Here is an 18,891-nt window from a genome sequence, read left to right on the forward strand (position 1 = left end):
CCTCCTCCCCATCTACACATTGAACCATTCAAAGCGCTCCGCACTCGGCTCACTCCCGCATCTGCAGCCTCTGTCCGCGGTTCTGCTTCTCTTTCTCCTGTGTGGTTCATCCGGCAAACTGTGAGTTCACCTCTTCCACTCAGCATGCATGCGCCTCCTGAGACGTGGATGTGTCCGACAGAGCTTTGAAATCGTGCAGGATTTCTCAGATCGAGGCTGCACGGGTCATGCTGTTACCTGAGCAGATGTGCTGTTGCGCCTTTTGGGGTCAGTTTAGGACGCGTTTATAAAGTCTGAGGAAATGTTATTTTTCCAGATGTGGAGAGTCTCCGTTCATGTGGCCTTTCGCCGAGTCGCTGAGTTTCTCCACAGCCAATGAATGGACGGAAAACAGATCTACACTTCGGGACGTTTAGGTTTATTATAGGAGCAAACTGCGTTGTTGTTTATGATGTATGGGGAAAAAAAACTTCTGCTCTTCCTTGAGAATGAAGTGGAGCGTAAAAAGCTACAATAGAAGTGTAGGAAGTAGTAGTTTGGATGTTATGTAATACTCAAAAAAAAAAAAAAAAAAAAAAAGGAAAAAGGAGGAAAAAAAAAGATGGGTCTACTCAGACAGTAAATATGACGTAGTATGAAAACAGCAGGAGTGAATCATGGATGATGTTGCTTTATTTTATTATTCACAGATGCTTTTCTCATTTTAGATAAATAAGTCTCCGGTCTGATCAGTCAGCAGAAGAGGAAGCAGCAGATTACATGAAGTCAGTTCATTAGAGATGCTCTTCCCAGCAGACATCTCTGCATTGATCCCCATAGACCTGCAGCATTATGTTTAGTATTATGTCACATCAGTGTTATTACCAGCGCACCTGGTTCCAGACACTTATTATCCACAAGTGGTCTGAAGGGTTTGTCCGTGATGCAGCATTTATTGATCAGCCTGTTACAGGAAGTCCACTGGGTGTTTTCTCTCTGCACTGAAACATGAGCTACATTTAACTCCCCAGCTGAACAAACTCCACAGCAATAACAATGTTCTTTCAGGTGTTGATGTGTGATTGTTTTATCTGGGCTTGGTGTGTCAGGTGTTATCTCACCCTTTAATAGCCGACAATAAATAATACACCATGCACAAATAAGCAGGTGTAGGATGTAATTAAAGTTTGTGGCTCACAGGGTAAAGTATATGGAGTCTAAGCTGTTGTGTGCTACAGTGGTGAGGAAGTGGACATTGTCAGGGTTGTGTGATCACAGTCGACGTCAGCCTCACTACAGCAATAATCCTGCTGCTGCGCCGTCTTGTAATCTGGCTCTTGTGTAATCGGGGCAAACAGTAATCTGTATAATCTGGCAACCTCGGTGGGGCAGAGACTCACTACTCTCATCATGGTGTAAAGTTTTTTAAGCAAACTTTCTGCAGCTCCGGGTGCGAAGTTCGGTGATTCTAAAGAGTTCAACTGTGCAGTACTTTGTTCACCAGGTTAATTTATTGATGCAGTCTGATAATAAAGTCGAAGAACAATACAACATCAAGTTTTATTTTCACTTTATATCAACTATAAATAGTTGAGTTGAGTCAAAGGTGGATCATGCACGTCGTTCTGTGTTGATACATAGGTGTGTGATGGTTATCTTGGCACAGGTGTGACTTAATGATTAAATATCTACTGATAGTGGTACAAAGATCCTGCTGCAGTCTGGTTTCACTCTTTAACATACTCTATTTCAGCATTACAGGTGTTAAAAGCTTTATTTTGCTCTATTAAGGGTAAATTTTTCTTTCCTTTTTTGACACTTGTGTGACAATTTATACATTTTTCCTTGGACTTTGGCATGGTCCTGATCCAGGAGGCTTAAGGGTCCAAGCAAATTGAAATTCATGAATCTCCAAACCTTTCGTGAAAATAAACCCTGTTTTAACCTTTGAGATGATGCAATGGGTTTTACTGGCACAAGTACAAGAATTTCCCCAACACATAAAGAGAATTTAAATATGAACTTAAGTATGTCCCCAAATCAGCTGCCAGTGGCATTCAGTAAGTGTCAGACATCATTAATGTACCGAAATCAACACAGCAGTTAATGCATGTGAACAGTCCACCGATGTGACAGCAGCAGTGGATGAGTAATTGGAGGTTTAAGAACTAGTTTGTCTGGTTTAGACTATATATGGGCATTCAGCATATAGCTGAATGCCCATATATAGTCGGTTGTAAGTATGGATGCCTCTTGTCAAGATAACACCTGTTATTAACCACAGGGTTAGTTTCACTCAGCTTTTACCCACAACTCAATAATAGCATTTGCTGTTCAGGAAACACGTCATGATGTTGATGCCACAAAATAACTTTCTCATATTAGTTTGCTGCATCTCTCTGTTTTCTTTTGTGTCCTTGGCTCGGGTTAAGCTGTAAAACATTAAAACGCCTCCCTGTCTTTCCCCTTCTGCCTCTGACCCCTTCTTGTTTATAAGCATCTCCATATTTCTGACCCTCCCTCTCACTTCGTGTCATCTCCTCCTCTCACCCAGAGCCATCATGGTTTCCCATAAAGAGTTTGTGGGTGCAGGGAAGGAGCCGGGGCTGCAGGTGTGGCGCATCGAGAACATGGACCTGAAGCCGGTTCCCAAGTCCCTGCACGGCAGCTTTTACACCGGGGATGCCTACCTGCTGCTCTTCACCACCGCAGCACCTTCATACAACATTCACATGTGGCTGGGTAAGACATGGACACGCACTTCAGTGTTTTGTGGTAACGTGGCAGACTGCTCACCTACTTTTAGCTACTTAGGTTTTAAAATATTATGAAATGTTCCTTTTCCTATTCCTTTTTTCTCTTTATCTTACCTGATGAAACTATATGTTGTAATTATTGTTTTCAAAACAGGAACAGTCTTGCATTTGGTTTTTGAGAAATAATTATCAACATATTTGGGAGCGGAAGTTATTTCATATGAGGATGTCCCCAAAATACCACTGCTTGTTTTTTTTTCCTGTTATTTTGTAATTCATGGAAGGTTTCATTGCTTAACAATGGTCATTTTATGGTTTCACCCCTTGTTTAATGTTTCTGAGTGGTCACGTGACCTCCAAATTCCTATTATTTAAATGCTAATAAAACAATGGCTGCTGAAGTGGGTAAAAGTACAGTGTTGTAATCAGTCCCTTACTGAAGTTAGAGTTATACACTAAAGTGAAACAGTTCCTCCCTCCAAAGCTGATACACATACAGTGCATGCACATACGTGGCACAAGTTTAAACAATCATGCATTTTGGTACAAACACACTAAGACTAGAGAGTAAGTGAAACCTCCTGATGCTCTGAACTAACAGCAGATCAGATTAGACATCTGATCTCAGAGCTTAAACATCCTCTGCTGTATGAGTCGCTGAAATTTTTCTTCTCTAAAAGTCACACCAGTTTGTGAAATTCCTTTCCACACACTTCCCTCAGCCCAGCCCTGAACAGAGCACACAGTGATACAACTTTAACTGCATGAAATCCAAAACTGGGGGCAGAATCTTTTTCTCATGCTGCGTAAATTTTTAGTTACATAACAAAAACAGAGGCCCTAAACTAAACCGCGGCGTGACTCACACATGGAATACCTCTGCAGGCCACAAGCAACAGGCATGTTTGGGCTGTTCCCTGCCAGCCCCCCCCCCTCCCCGTGCCAGCACACAGACAGACGGGCCTTTTAGTTCTCCGCTGCCACTGCAACCATCTGGAAGATGTTAGACTAGAAATAACATGCGAACATAATTAATCCCTCTGTCTCGGATTGAAGTTAGTCATGTAGAATTATGGAATAGTTTTATCCATGTTGTGTGCCATCTGACAGTAATAACAGGATACAAAGTGGCTCTGCTGTGGTTGATGTGATTCAAAGACTCCGGTTCTGACTCAGAGGTTCCTTAAGGTCACTGCAGAAACTAAAGTGCTGCAGTTTGCTCTGCTAGTGTAAAGAAACTTAATGCATTTGCGGGAAACTTATTCCTCAGGCATCGATCTGAAGCAATTAAAGGATTCATAGATAAGAGCTACTTGAGCACAGATATATCATCTCTGCAGGGGACGAGTGTTCACAGGATGAGAGTGGATCAGCGGCCATCTTTGCCACACAGCTGGATGACTTCCTGGGTGGTGGACCGGTGCAGTACAGGGAGGTGCAGAACCATGAATCCAACACCTTTCTGGGGTACTTCAAGTCAGGCATCAAGTATCAGGTGAGCTTCATTGCAGAGCAAAGACAACTTTGCAGTAGTGGTGTCACTATCTGAATGTTTCCAATATTATAGTTGGGACCCCCACGACAGGCTGCAAGATTAACCAGAGGGGTCGCAGGATCATTACTGATGTAGGAAATGAGAAAAGCACATTCTGATACACCAATTTGTTTTGTTTTACAGACTTGCACAGATTGCTAAGTTATTCGGTACACATGTTTATATTCTCCTCAGGATAAATAGTAATAACTTTGGTGATCCCTTCAGTTTCCTTATAGAACCATCACCATGTCAGCTTTGTCTAATACTTTGGTTAATGCATAAATAATAATGACATGCTCATCAGCCTCAACTGTGCTTTGTATTAGCATGCTAACATGCTAAACTAAGATAGCGAGCATGGTTAACATTATACCTGCTCAACATGAGGACGTTAGCATTGTCATTGTGAACATGCTAGCATAGCACTGCCGATGTCAGCATTTAATGAAAAGCAGTGCTGTGCCTAATTACAACCACACAGAGCCACTAGCAACAGGCTGGAGACTCTTAGTCTGGTTTCCTTTGTAATAATGTACAGTTTCTTTTTTTTGTTTCTATGGCTCAAAAAATTATTCAAATGAAAATGTTTGAGAAGTGAAAATCACTTCTTAAATGATAAGATTATTCTAGATAGATCTAGATTAATGACAAGGAGCTATGAATATGTTGAATTTCTTACAGTGAAAGTTGTGATGACAAAAAAAATGTACAAATGGATCCAGAATGTGTCCCAGAACTCTCTTTCACCTAAATATATCGACAGGGTTTAATGATTGCCAGAATCCCATGAACTTTGCCATGCAGTTAGGCTGATGAGTCTGAAGTTCAGAGGAGACACAACATTCCCCTTTTGCTATTGACATCACAGGGTGTGTCTGGCTGTGACTGACTGAGGCTGTAACTAAGTCAACCAGCCTGTGCAAAGGAAGACATTTGAAAAGACACAAGCTAAGCCACTTTTACCAGCCGTCTGTTTCTCATTGCCATGCATACCGTCCAAACCCCCTCCTGGCTTTAGCTGGGTGTAATTAACCCCAAAACTTGTTTACTACTTTTGCAAAGTTGGAGGGTGGAAAACTCTGCTGTGCACATGTGCAGAAGCACAGTCCACACACATGCTTACACAACGATCTTCAGAAAAACAGTGAGACACAGAACTAAACCTCATTATCTCTTCATAGTTTTGGTAAGTCCACTGTTGGGAAGCAGGCCTTCCATTAGAATAAACAGTGCCTGCATTGTTGCCATGGAAAATTTTACTGCCTCTCTCTTGAGAAAGGCACGAAAACAAAAAGCATGAATGTGGTTTCCATTTTGAGGTCTAAATAGCCACTCCTCCAGATGCTGACAAGACTCTGTGCCTTTGTGGCTAAATGTTAAACCCTGAAAGGCCATTTTAAGAAAGAGGAAACCCCCCTCTTGGTTTTTGTTCTCATGAACTGAGAGAGGTTGATATTTGCTTTAGTTTCCTCATGTTAAATACTCCTCAAACATCATCTTTCAAACTTTTGTCCAGCGGGGAGTGTGGACGGTGGGAGAGCGTCTGTTGCTCATTTGCAGTATTTGATTTGCATGCCTTGTAAATACTTGTTTTGTTTAATGGCTTCACCAAGGATGGCACATTACGAGACAATCCAGGCTCGCAGGTACATGATCCTCCTTCTCTCCAGAGGCAGGCATCATGTTAGTTTCATTTCCTCCATTTGATAAGGTTTATTAGTTCTGTAGCTGTGATTTATTGTAAGCTAATCTCATTATTTGGCAGTAGGATATAGAGCCTTTTGTCCTTTGAGGTTTTACGGTGCTGCGTAAAACTCATTTCACGCCCACCATGCAGCCAGTTCTGCATTTCATGAAATCATCTGACTCCATACATCCTGCTCCAAACCTCTCAGTATTGCATTTGTGACTGTGCACATGATGTAAAATTTGTGACATTTTGTTCCCTGAACTGTGCTCATTTAGACCATGTAAATGAAGATTGAGATGAGATTTTTGGAAGGTTTGCATCACCTTTGCTATTATTCTTTGTCACAGAAAGGGGGTGTGGCCTCAGGTTTTCAGCATGTGGTGACCAATGACATGAACGTGAAACGCCTGCTGCATGTTAAAGGCCGTAGAGCAATCAGAGCAACAGAAGTGGACTTTTCCTGGGGCAGCTTCAACAAGGGCGACTGCTTTATTATTGACCTGGGAAAGGTGAGATCTGTTATTTAACATGTGTGTGTGTGTTTCTGTCTAACTAACAATATCCTGTATATTTCTAGTGCTTAACATAGAGCTCATGTACTATACTATCATATATATTTGATATAACAAGGGATTTGCAGTGAGTGAAGCGTCATATAATCCAGCATTACTGTTTTTAATTTTACCTCATGATTGCTCATGTGATGTAAATGTGACTGTAAATCGATATACCAGTTGCTCTTTTGCTATATTTCTGACAAAATAGTAACCACATTTATCACCAAATCATCCAGGACTAAAATGTTTAAAATCTCTTTCCTGTTTTCCCCCCTCCTACAGGACGTCTATCAGTGGTGTGGCAGCGAGTGTAACCGCTTTGAGAGGCTGAAGGCTTCTGGGGTCGCCATCGACATCAGAGATAATGAGAGAAACGGCAGAGCAAAACTGCACATGGTGGAGGAGGGGGAGGAGCCAGCAGGAGTCACAGAGGTGATACACAATCACCATCACACACACACATCCCTCATTTTCTTCTGAAGAATATCATCCACTCACTGAAGTTTGCACCCCAGAGGTGATCCCTTGTGAGCAGATCCTATAAGGGTCGTTGATGCATTTCATGGCCAGTGAGCTCGTCAGCGTGGGAACGAGTGGACACAATGCCGTCCTTTATAACGTGCTGTGCATGTGCCAACTCTGTGCCAACTAAAGCAGCATTGTAAACACTTTCTTAACAACAAGAGAGGAGGGCGAGCTCAGGAGAGGCCTAATGAAGAGAGAGAGGAAGGGAGGGTGGTTTTCAGAGTATGTGTGAGATTCATCAAGATTCATTTTTAATCTGATAAAAGCTGTGGGATATAGTCTACAAAACGCATCACCAACAAGGCTGCTGGCTGCTTTATCTGTGAATAAAAACTCATAATTATAATTTGAAACATAAGTAATAATCATGACAAAAAGAGGAACACAATAATTAACCCCCCTTGCTGTTATATAGGCGCTGGGGCCCAAAACCACCATTGCCCCCAGTACTCCTGATGATGACAAAGTGGACACCGCCAACAGGAAGAAGGGTGCCCTCTACATGGTGAGTGACACAAGTGCTGAATTAAACAGAATTTGTAATTCATATAAAAGATTGTGCTGCATTCCTGTAGTTCTGCTTTGGACTAAGTTTGGGACAGAGTTCTCAAGAATTGTAAACATGCCAATACATTTGAATTATCCATCAATTTATTAATCATTGAGCATAATTTAATTTAATTAAAAAGAAAGTCTTTCAGAGCTGAGCTGGTAGCTGATGCTGTTCCTCTGCTTTGTAGATCTCTGATGCATCTGGTACGATGAAGGTGTCAGCTGTGGCTCCATCCAGTCCCTTCAAACAGGCCATGTTGTCTCCTGAGGAGTGCTACATCCTGGACAACGGGCCGGACAGGAACATCTTTGTATGGAAAGGTGCCGACATTATCACAGACTCAATAACGCACCCAAAAATAGTGTTGAATGAAGCTTTTAGTTTTTTCCCCTGTGTCCTCAGCTAGTTTCTCTCCGCAAATTAGAAATAATTTATGTGGAAAATGTGTGTCCACAATTAGTTGTGCCTCCAAGCTAAACACATGAAAAACGGCTGTTCTGTCCCTGAAGCATTCTGATGTTTTAAAATTCGGGCTGTGATACCATTGCATCCATATACAAACCCAAACCCCCTTTTTTCTTAATATTTCCCAGCTTTTATTATTTATGACATAGATTCTCTTATGATCTTATGATCTCTGACTATGATCTTCTAATCATGTCCTCCTTGTTTGGCGTCAACCAGGTCCCAAGGCCAACATGTCAGAGCGTAAAGCAGCCATGTCCGCAGGTCAGCAGTTCATCAAGGACAAGGGATACTCCAATAAGACACAGGTAAAGCTGACATGTACTTAATAACTCTGTCAGAAGATGTTACAGCAACTTTACATTGAGAGGAAGGCAATATGTAGTGGCAAAAAATATCGCGCATTAATTCCATGTCACACCTGAAGAAGAAAATGCAATAAATTAAACAGAAGAAGAGTTCATCGAGCCAAAATCCCTGTCTCCCTTGCAGATCCAGGTTCTTCCTGCAGGAGCCGAGACAGCTCTGTTTAAGCAGTTCTTCAGTGACTGGAGGGACAAGGACGAGACTACAGGCCCCAGTAAGGCCTTCACCATCGGCCGCATAGCCAAAGTGGCACAGGTGCCATTCGATGCCTCCACCCTGCACACGAACAAAGCCATGGCAGCTCAGCATGGCATGGTGGATGATGGCAAGGGCAAGGTCCAGGTATGAGTATGTTTTTTTTTAAAAAAAAGGGAAACTATGCCACAGGCAAAAAAAAGTGTTGTGGTGATGAGTTGTGTAAAATGGTTGTAGTCTGGCTTTCAGATCTGGCGAGTCGAGAACGGTGAAAAGGTGCCTGTGGATCCCTCCTCCTATGGTCACTTCTACGGTGGAGACTGTTACCTCATCCTCTACAGCTACAGACAGGGAGGCCGGGAGCAGCACATCATATACACCTGGTGGGTGAAAAAAAATATTTATACAAACATGTGTGAGTTGCATGCGAGTGTGTACGCACATTATCCCACCACACCCAGTCTATACCAGTAAATGACCCGATTCCAGGAAAATCATCCAGAGTGTGTGCGTTACTGTGTCAGGCAGGGGCTGAAGTGCACGCAGGATGAACTGGCAGCTTCGGCATTTCTCACAGTGAAGCTGGATGACTCAATGGGAGGATCCCCAGTTCAGGTTAGTGCTTGACGCAGACACACTGCTCACCTTTTCATCATGTGTACAAACAAGTCTGTTCCGTCCCTTAGTAATCTGCAATATTTGACAAGAATTAGTGTTAGAAGCAATTATGTTTTTCTAAGAGTTTCTCTTCCTAAAAGCTGATATGAGTAGACAATGGCACAGTTGCCTGAGTTCTCTGAATATGTGAGGGGGATTTTGGAGACTGAGTAAGAAGTTGCAGATTAAGTGTCAATAAAGAAACTTTTGTTATATCATGTAATGTTTAGAGGTGAAGTGTTGATGAAGGTTCAGCCTCGCAAATCTCTTAACCCTACTTGTTACAGAGTTGTAATTACAACGACCAAAACTTCACTCCTCTGCTATGAAAAACAAACAACCCTGGATGACCAGCAGAGGGCAGTGTTACTGTAATTTTTGTTGTGATCATCAGCATTTCAACACATACCATATGACTTTAACATTTTTGTGGCCACAATAGAGTTGGCCAACACATGATGTTACAGTTAATCACCTACTGGGGAACTCTGAGCTGGAGCTTTACTTCAGAAGGAGTTTATCCAATTTCCCAGTTGGCATCAAAACACAGATAAGAAACTGTCTCTTAGTCAGTGGTAATTGTAAGGAAAACCCTTACCAGCAATGAAGACATCAAACAGTTTCAGATGTGTTTTATTTTCTGCGTTTTTCTTGAAAGCACCATACAAGTGGATTTACTGCAAAACACAACTACCTAATTAATAGGTCATTGTTTGCAAAGCATGTTCATGTGCAGCCTTGATGTACTTTTTCTTCCATTTCAGGCATCCATTGGTTTCTGTTGAATTCTGTATGGTACTGTTTGAAAATTAATGTAATCCATCACAGTGAACATCAAGTGTGCATCGATTTGGATCAAAGCTGCAATTTTTGTTGTGATTCTTCAAACAGGTCTTTACTTAAACTGCAGTAGCACACAATGGTAACATCACATTGATGGAAAGTAATGGAGATGTAATTGATTTTCAGATCATACAAAAATGATATGAAACCAATGGGCCTGGTACGGTAGGAATATTCTACAGAATGGTTTCATTAGTGGTCTGAAGTAAGGTACACATAATTTACAATTGATGAGCTAAAACCTGTAAATAAAATAGTATTGTCCTTTATATCTTCATATAAGCCTGCTGTTAACCAGACTTAGAGGCGTTTGATATCACTTGATATGCTGACATACTGAAAAATGGGGATATAATCCAAACACTGCCTCATTAACGTATTCGTTATTGTGTTTCTGTTTTTCCATCTGCCCTCATCCACAGGTGAGAGTGACTCAGGGTCAGGAGCCTCCCCACCTGATGAGCCTGTTCCAGGGCAAACCCATGATCATCCACAGCGGAGGAACGTCACGCAAAGGAGGACAGTCACAGACCAGCAGCACTCGCCTCTTCCACATCCGACAGAGCTCTTCCCGTGCTACCCGGGCTGTAGAGGTGAGCTGTATGCACACGTCCACGAGTTCTTGACATGGTGTAGAGATGTTCGATTTCCACCTCTCACCTGCCCGCATGTGTTTCCTCAGGTCGAGGCCACTGCCTCCAATCTGAACACCAACGATGTGTTTGTGCTGAAATCCCCGAACGCCATGTTTGTGTGGCGGGGCGTGGGTGCAAGTGACGAGGAGATGGAGGCTGCCAAACATGTGGTTGGCTTCCTGGGTGGCAGTCCCAGCCATGTGTCAGAGGGCAAGGAGCCAGGTGGGTGTCCTCTGAGGACCAATACGTTGTATGTAAACAAGTGGCTAGAAACTGTAGAGGTTATATACAGTATGGAAGAGGTAACTTACAAAACCAGTAAGAATGAAAAGAAGCTGGAAAAAAACGGGCAGTTTTCAAACTAATAAAATAAAGAAAATGTAGTTGACTAATTATATTATCAGATATCATGTTTTCAGAGGAGGATTTAAGTAGCACATGATGTAAGTAGTACAAGTGAAACTACCATCAAAATGCAGTAGGAGGTCTTAATGTGAAATAACAAAGCCTTTTATTTATCAAAAAACATTTTCTTTTTCTTTCCTTTTTGTTCTTGTTTTGGTTTTGATGTACCGTACATGTATCATAGTATACATATATCATCCAAAGGAAACTGGGCCACTATCAGTCAGAAGGACTTTTCTAGTATTTATCTGCCAAAGGTGAAATTGGAGGTTGTATTATAGGTAATGCAGGTCTGGAGGAGTATGCATCATCCGTCTGTCTGAATATTATACTCATTAGCCTAATGGAGGTGCAATCAGTCAGTTATATGTAAATTAGACATAATTTTGAGGGTTAAAAGCAGCTCAACCATGTTTTGTTGTTTAAATTGCACTGATTGTCACAATTAAAGTACTAGAGCTGATAAGTTAAAATGAATCTAATGTAGTGCCAACTGCTACACAGCCATGCCATGTTGCTACATGTTGTATTTTGCCATGCAGATCTAGCTTTTCTAACAAGTTACAATGATTGGCCTGATAAAACACAACTGGTGCATTTGTGGTCTGGTTTACATCAGACTTGAAAAGATGATGTATCTTGTTGCTGACTGGCCCAAAGAGGATGTGATTTACTTCCTGTTCAAACAAACAAAGCACCAAATATGGGACAAACTACTTGGAACTGATGGCTGTTGTGTTTTCTTCCCCTCTTCCCTCCCAGCTGATTTCTGGTCTGCTCTTGGTGGCAAGAAGGAATACCAGACCTCCAAGAGTCTGCAGAACATGGTCAAAGCCCCACGTCTGTTCGGCTGCTCCAACAAAACTGGAAGACTCATTGTAGGTGACAGAGTGAAATGATGAGAGTAGGATTTGTTTTTTTTTATCAGGGCTTACATGTACAGTAGCAGAAATTAGAGATTATATTAGATGTACACAATCAACAGACTAATACCCAATTAATACAGTGCAATGCATATGATGATATTAAAGTACCCACAGAGCTTTCTTCTGCGCTCTCGCTCAGGTTGAAGAAGTACCAGGAGACTTCACACAGTCAGATCTTGCCACTGATGATGTCATGATCCTGGATACCTGGGACCAGGTAAGATGAGCTCTGAGATTTGTTTTTTTGACCTGCTCATAAAACTCTTTGTAGTTGTAGACCTTCAGAGTGACTGTGGGTATGTCTCTCCTCCCTGTAGATCTTCCTTTGGGTTGGCAACGAGGCCAATGCAGAGGAGAGGAAGGGAGCTCCCAAAATAGGTGGGTTGCACTAAAGGAAGAAATGTATCACTCCGATTATAATGTTTGCCTCACATCCTTTCTGCCAGAAAACATTACAGATTCATACAACAGGATGACCGTATACATTTTGTGTTTGGGTATTTTAAGTTCCAAAGCACTACACAAATTCAAAGTAAAAATATATAACTGTCCACTGTCACCATTAACATGCAGTACCACTGTCCTTCAGTAATGAATGGTGCAATTAGGTATATAGGATGTAATATAATTATAATAATGATTATAATAATTTCTCTGGTATTTTCAAAATTGGAGGAGATTGTAAGTTTTCTTAAATCATATGAAAATCAGGGCAGTTTGCCATCTTGCATGTAGTCCTACTGGACACATTATTCCAGGTGTGCACCTCAAGTTTTGACACACTGACAATGTTAACCACACAGACTCAAATACGCAACACTCCATTAATGAGCGACATTCAGAAAAAAGCATAATATTCAAGCCTATTAGGCTTACTGTTCATACTATGGCATGATTGTATGTATGATATGAAAAATATTATAATTATAATATCATTATATTAGATATTTTATGGTGCTTTGTGTTAAACAGGAGCTGTCATGCAGAAAATTATCACCTAACTCTGCAGTCCCCCTCAGTTCTATGGAGCTTTTTAGTGTCTTTGGGCTTAATATTTTGGTTTTACACCCCACAACACTTCTGTTTCTGTTTACTGATTCCCTCTCACCATTCCAATCAACTCCTCTTCAGCTGCAGTAGACAGCTGTTTACAAAATAAGAGTCAGAAATTTCCATCAGGAGTTTTACAAGGTGGTAATATGTCATTGATTTCTCTACAATCAAGTGGATAAAAAATCAATTAATGCAGGTTTAAAATTCCTTCATCCAAAATCTGTTGTCTGCAAAATTATGCTGTCAGATTTCTACATGTTCTCACTTTGTGTCCTGTTCCTGTCTCTGGCTCACTACCTATACCTTCTTCTCTTTACTTTTTCTCATACAGCAAAAGAGTATGTAGACTCAGACCCGTCTGGTCGCAGAGGACTTCCCATCACCACCATCAAACAGGGAGCAGAGCCTCCAACTTTCACTGGCTGGTTCCAGGCTTGGGATCCCAAGATGTGGGAGACAGATCCATTGGACAGAATCCGTATCCGTTTCTGAACACAAAACTCCAGGCTCTTTCCCCCAGTTTGACTTCTTACCTATCCAGCACTTCCTGTTGCCACTTTGTTTATTTTACCTCCAATCCCTAAGTGCCAAAACCAATGTTATCACTGTAATCAGGTTGAATGGCTTGCCTCTATGCCTTGGTCGCAGTGCAGTGCACTAGACTTCATAAACTGGAATGCATCACATCAGGAGACAAATGACTCCCTCTTGTAATATTATCCTTAACTGAGAGAGGTGGTTTTGTCGTCTGTTGCATCCAACAGCTTGTCACCTTTACATGTTTACCAAATGCCCTCTGACGCTGTAATATGAATAGGAAATAGGAAAGGATGCCATTTTTGACAGCTGGAGATCTTATCTGTTTCTCTCCGCTTTCTTTCACTGCAGTACACTTGTGTTCAGATTACACCACCACGCTTTCCTTTCTGTCTTAACAGTCTCTCTGTTTTTCCATTCCATTTTTCCATGAGCTAGTAGGTTTGATAGAAACCGTTTACTCCATTACTACACTGTCTACATGTGCTGTGTTTTATCAGTGGTATTGGGATGTTGCACACTTATTAGAAGTTGCATGCTGCATTAAAAAAAAATCATATTCTGTGCTTGTGAATTTTAAAAGGCATACAGTGGTATGCACACGTCAGTTGTGTTTACTCTTTATTAAATGACCCTGAAATGCTCTCATGCTTTTAAATAAAACTCCAAGGATTTCAAAACTGTTTCTTATTTCAACATTTTCAAACTGATGAATACATGAATCTGATTAATCCAAAATATGCTCTAAAACCCATTCTACACAGGCATTTATAATTTGAATCAAACCACCAGAAGGTTTATCAGCTTAGGTTTTCTCTCCTCTGTCTCTCAGGAGGAGAGAATGGGATCTTGTTGCAGCTCACGGCATCTGTCTAAGTAGGAAGAAGACATGAAAGCTCAGCTCACAGCTGCGCTGTCCTTCAGGATGTGTCGGCACATGTTTCGCAATGAAAAAACAGCAGCCAGCATGACAAACTGGAAATTCCAACTGAGATATTGAGCATTGTGTAATTTGCAATTTACCCATTCGACCCATCCCGTGTGAGAATTAAAAAACAATTTCAGTATGAGTTCTTTTATGTCCAAAGAGCTTTTAATTACTTTTTAAAACTTATTTCAAAGGATGTTTCTCTGCTACAAATGGTAGAAGTGGGCTTGACCTAATGAGTAGCCTAAACCCTGAACGACATAATTGAACACTGAGACCACAGGCCACCAAAGATCCTTATGTAATGAAAAAACACCCTGAACAGATCCTACCACATACAGATCAAGACCAAGGTCATCAGTGAGGAAGCATCCATCTAAACATGACATTGTGTCTAAAATATAAGTTTTAACAAAGATAAGGCAGTTATTGGAGTCAACTCTAGATGTTTCTGATTCACCTACAGTTTCTTCTTGATTTTGGGGAAAGATATGGTAAATAGAGCAAAATATTCCAAGAAAATTCCTGAACCAGTTTTTTTTTTTTTTGCATAACTCTGATATCAGATCAAAGGACTTGCTCAGATGGATGTGATAATATTCCCAATCATTTAGTTATTGTAAGCAGCCTTTGAACAGATTATCATGTTGTCAGAAACTCAAGACTCGCAGAACCCTGTTAAATGTTTGTCATAATTTTGCAGACGACACACACATTAAACGCAGCAGCCATACCTACTTCTAACGTGGACTGTGAACAGATTTTGAAGGACAATGTGTTGACGGCTGCTGAGCGCCACAACATGAGATGGGACCTGTAAAACCTCCCTTTAAATAGCCCTGCAGACTGTGCCCGCAAACAGGGCCGCTGTCAGAGGCGTTCAATGACACGGTAACCTGCATTACCAGCCGCTATTGCAATGCAGCGGCGCTCCACAGACCTCTCCCCGGTCTGGAGTTGGCTGCTCGGGATAAAGCTGAGTGCTATTCGGTCATGTGATTCCTGCTTTTTTTTTTTTTTTTTTTTTTCCTCCTTCGAAGTTGAAAAGCAGGAGCAGAGCGGCGGAGGGGCTCAGCTTGTCTTCCTGCTGGATGCAGCGTATTCGTCCCCTTTTCCCAACAACTACTGTTGTTTGTTTCTCGCTCGGTTTGATATTTTCCCTCGGACCTTTGGCTCACGATGGCGGGGGCTATTATTGAAAATATGAGCACCAAAAAGTTGGTGATAGTGGGAGTTACTTTGCTTTTGTTTCAGGCGTTTGCCTTCATGGTCGGCGGTTTAATTGGTAAGTATTTGCTTTTTTATCCTCCACTTTTATCACTAGTTTAGCTAACGTTTGTCGTTAGGCGGAATTTAAATGTTAACGTCTCCCAACGGTTGAAGCACAAAGTTTTGCCCTGGGCTGTTCGTTACATACCTTCATACCAGCGATGATAGATGTCTTCATGGGAAACAAAAGGCGGTAAGCGCTAACTTTTAGCTGTGTTTTGTCCACCTGGGCCGAGCCGGGCCGGGCCGAGCCGAGCCGAGCCGAGCACAAACGATGATTTGAGGCAGTCACTTTGACACTGAAGCTGCCGTGGTGCAGCTCAGATAAATCACTGCTTTGTATCAAGGTGTTCGCTGTCTGCATGCCGCGGCCGCTGGCTTCCTTTCTTTGGCTAAAAATAACGCAGGGCATCAGTCTTTGTGGGTGAATTTTTACATTTCAACACAGGAAAGCTCTGGAATACATCCAGCCTTGTTTTGTGTGTGTGTGTGTGTGTGTTTTCACTGCTTTGATCCGGACTCGAATGTTCTTGTCCCCCTTTCTCTCCTCATACCTCCTCCCTCCTGCCTCCTCACCCCCACTCCTCCCACATATAATGTCTGTCTGCTGTGTGGGGCCCCAGGCAGCATCTCTACCTTCCTTTCACTCCTTCCTCTCCCCCCTGTGTGTCTCCCCTTCTCCCTGAATCCCTTTCGCCTTGCAGGCAGCACATTCATGTTCCCTCCTCTTCCCCTCTTTCCCCTAGTTTTTCATTTGCATCGAAACAGACAGTGCACAAAAGAAAAACAAAAAAAAAAACACACAAGTGCACACAGCTGTCAAAGTTGTGTTTTGCCTTGAGGACTGTGTTGGAGTTGCTGTCAAGTTTCTTCAAATCCACCCACTCACTCACACACACACACACACACACACACTCTCGCACACTAAAGCTACACACACATACTCGCAGTTAAAAGAAGTTGAGTACATGTGAAAGATGCCTATCTTTCTTATGGGCCGAATCTGGAAGCCATTCACATCCCGTAGACACCAGTCAGTCTCCCTGTGTCCCTGTAGTCCCTCTCGCTCACTGCATGGCCTGTGATAAATTAGCTTGTTCGGTTCGTTCCTGGCTGAGATGGTTTTAATGAAGCCAGATTCCTTTGTGTTTGCTCGGTGGCCGGGGGCGGCAGGGGTAATTGAGTAGAAAGGGGTTTTTCTCCCCTTGTTTCCCGACAAACCCGGGAACACGGCATGGGGTCAGTGGGCTGAGGAGACTGCCATTATTCTGGACACACTGCGATGGTAACTGGAGGAGCTGGTGTGCTGCTGGACTCAAAGGGTCACTAGATAATTGAACTCCAAGGGGCTCCAGATAACTGGGTGTAATTCTGTTCGGTGTATTTTCTTTGTCACTGTGTGTTTTTATTTTATTTTTACACAGCTCTTAAGAAACATACACACTTGAAGATTCCTTGAAGACAGCCCTTGTTGGACTGTGTAACCTAAAGGGTGTGTAAACTGTTAGTGGTGTCCACCTTTAAGCTCTCTGTTACAAGTGAACAGATATGATTAGGTGGACAGATAAGTAACAGGGTCCTTCTGTATGGGTATGAACTAGTCCGATTTCATACTTTTTTTCCTTTTAGTATTGCTGACTTTTATAGTTTTCTTGTGCTTACAATTGGTGTCTAGCTGGAATCATCGACAGCATGTGCTTGCTACAAGCACCAACAAGACATGTCACTTATCTTTTTCATTAGCGAAATCTGGAAAGTCCAAGCTTTGATGTTCACGCCCCCATGAGTCTCTACTTTGCACAAGCACCCTCAGAAGTGATTACAGCTTATGGGGTTTTCTTAGAGATGTCACTAACCCCTTTTTGCATAAACAGGGCTTGAGTGTTTATCCCATTCTTTCTTGCAGATTGACTCAGATAAATTTGGAGCATCTGCACATTTATCTTCAAGTCATTCCACAGAGTTTTAGTGGGATTCGGGGCTTTTTGGGGTACACAAGGACTTTTCATAGACTTTTAAAGGTATTTCAGACCAGAAAGTCTTTTGTCCAGGCTGTCTGAGATTTAGTAATATTGGTTTTCTGTATTTTCACTGATGTTATACTTGATTCCTCATAATTCTTTTGTATTATTTTTAATCTAAGTTTTTAGTCTAATATGTTTTCAAAGGGGAAAAACTAAATGTGACCATCACAATTTCACAGAGTCCAACTAACATAATGAAATTGCTTGTTTTAACTAAACAGCATTTCAAAACACAGGAAGATATTTACTCCTAGTGTCATATATGAAGAAAAGGAGCAAATTATCAATTTCAAGAAGCTCGAACCATCAGATATCTGGTATTTTTTGCTTCAAAAATTAAATAAATGATTAATTGATTAAAATAGTTGCTGATAACTCTCTTTTGGTCGACTAAGTGATTAATTGACTGCTACTTTCAGCTCTATTTTGCTTTCTCACTTAGATGACTCTGATTCACAGCCCTGCAGTTCATGGAAAAGTTTCTGCTTTGTCACGTGGTCTGTGGGAACTGGCACATAAAACATTAATTTCAATCTAATGGAGGACATTCAAATCAGACTTTATGTGCCTAAAAATTTAACTGAGAATATCAACTGTGACAATATGGATTTCTGCGTTTGTCATGTGCATTTTCATTTCATTCATTTGTTTAATATATAACTTAGGGCTGCACAATGGTAAGGTAAATTATGGTCAAGTAAGTCAAATTAACTCAAACATACAACTGGTGTGCTGATCAATACAAAAGGAAAACTTGCTTGTTCTCATTTTCTATGACTAATCTACAAGAGAAGTCTGATATGACATAATCTACTCTGATTTTAGGACTTTGGGATACAGAGTTCGTTGCTGGTGTGTTACATGCAGGTTTAGCTTACACAGTGAGCTACTGATCAGAATCATTCTTGATTGGTTTGTCAAACAACCAAGGCTGGCCTTGCCTCTTCTGGTTGTCAAGCACAGCCTGAAAGTGAGCAAGGAACAGGAGAAA

At 41.6% G+C, this 18,891-nt stretch overlaps 2 protein-coding genes and 1 long non-coding RNA gene across 5 annotated transcripts in view; 2 read left to right on the top strand and 1 right to left on the bottom strand.

Moving 5' to 3' along the window:
- scinlb (scinderin like b) lies at positions 1-14,359 on the top strand. Of its 2 annotated transcripts, none has more exons than XM_071490859.1 (17): positions 1-120; positions 2,534-2,721; positions 4,076-4,230; positions 6,310-6,471; positions 6,802-6,951; positions 7,460-7,549; positions 7,785-7,917; positions 8,282-8,370; positions 8,555-8,770; positions 8,861-9,006; positions 9,148-9,238; positions 10,546-10,716; positions 10,806-10,980; positions 11,926-12,041; positions 12,229-12,306; positions 12,407-12,467; positions 13,474-14,359. In XM_071490859.1, the coding sequence occupies exons 2-17, from the start codon at positions 2,541-2,543 to the stop codon at positions 13,632-13,634; spliced, it is 2,175 nt and encodes a 724-aa protein (XP_071346960.1). In that variant the 5' UTR covers positions 1-120; positions 2,534-2,540; the 3' UTR covers positions 13,635-14,359. The 2 variants fall into 2 exon arrangements, with proteins under 2 accessions (XP_071346960.1, XP_071346961.1); XM_071490860.1 differs by having other exon boundaries at positions 8,873-9,006.
- Positions 12,074-16,350, bottom strand: LOC139628800 (uncharacterized). The gene is made up of 2 exons (XR_011692861.1): positions 16,025-16,350; positions 12,074-12,477 (listed from the first exon to the last, which is right to left on the bottom strand). It is a non-coding gene; the product is annotated as an uncharacterized lncRNA (long non-coding RNA).
- wls (Wnt ligand secretion mediator) overlaps positions 15,497-18,891 on the top strand; it is a 21,233-nt gene continuing 17,838 nt past the window's right edge. The window contains exon 1 of one of the 2 annotated variants that reach the window (XM_071490862.1): positions 15,497-15,892. In XM_071490862.1, the coding sequence (XP_071346963.1) occupies positions 15,787-15,892 (106 nt within the window). In that variant the 5' untranslated portion in view covers positions 15,497-15,786. The remainder of the gene's footprint in view (positions 15,893-18,891) is intronic. The other variant, XM_071490863.1, reaches the window with a different exon arrangement.

This window comes from Trachinotus anak, unplaced genomic scaffold, assembly GCF_046630095.1.
Source record: "Trachinotus anak isolate AG129_WGS33_773 ecotype Australia unplaced genomic scaffold, CSIRO_AGI_Tana_v1 ptg000012l, whole genome shotgun sequence".
NCBI classification, from domain to species: domain Eukaryota; kingdom Metazoa; phylum Chordata; class Actinopteri; order Carangiformes; family Carangidae; genus Trachinotus; species Trachinotus anak.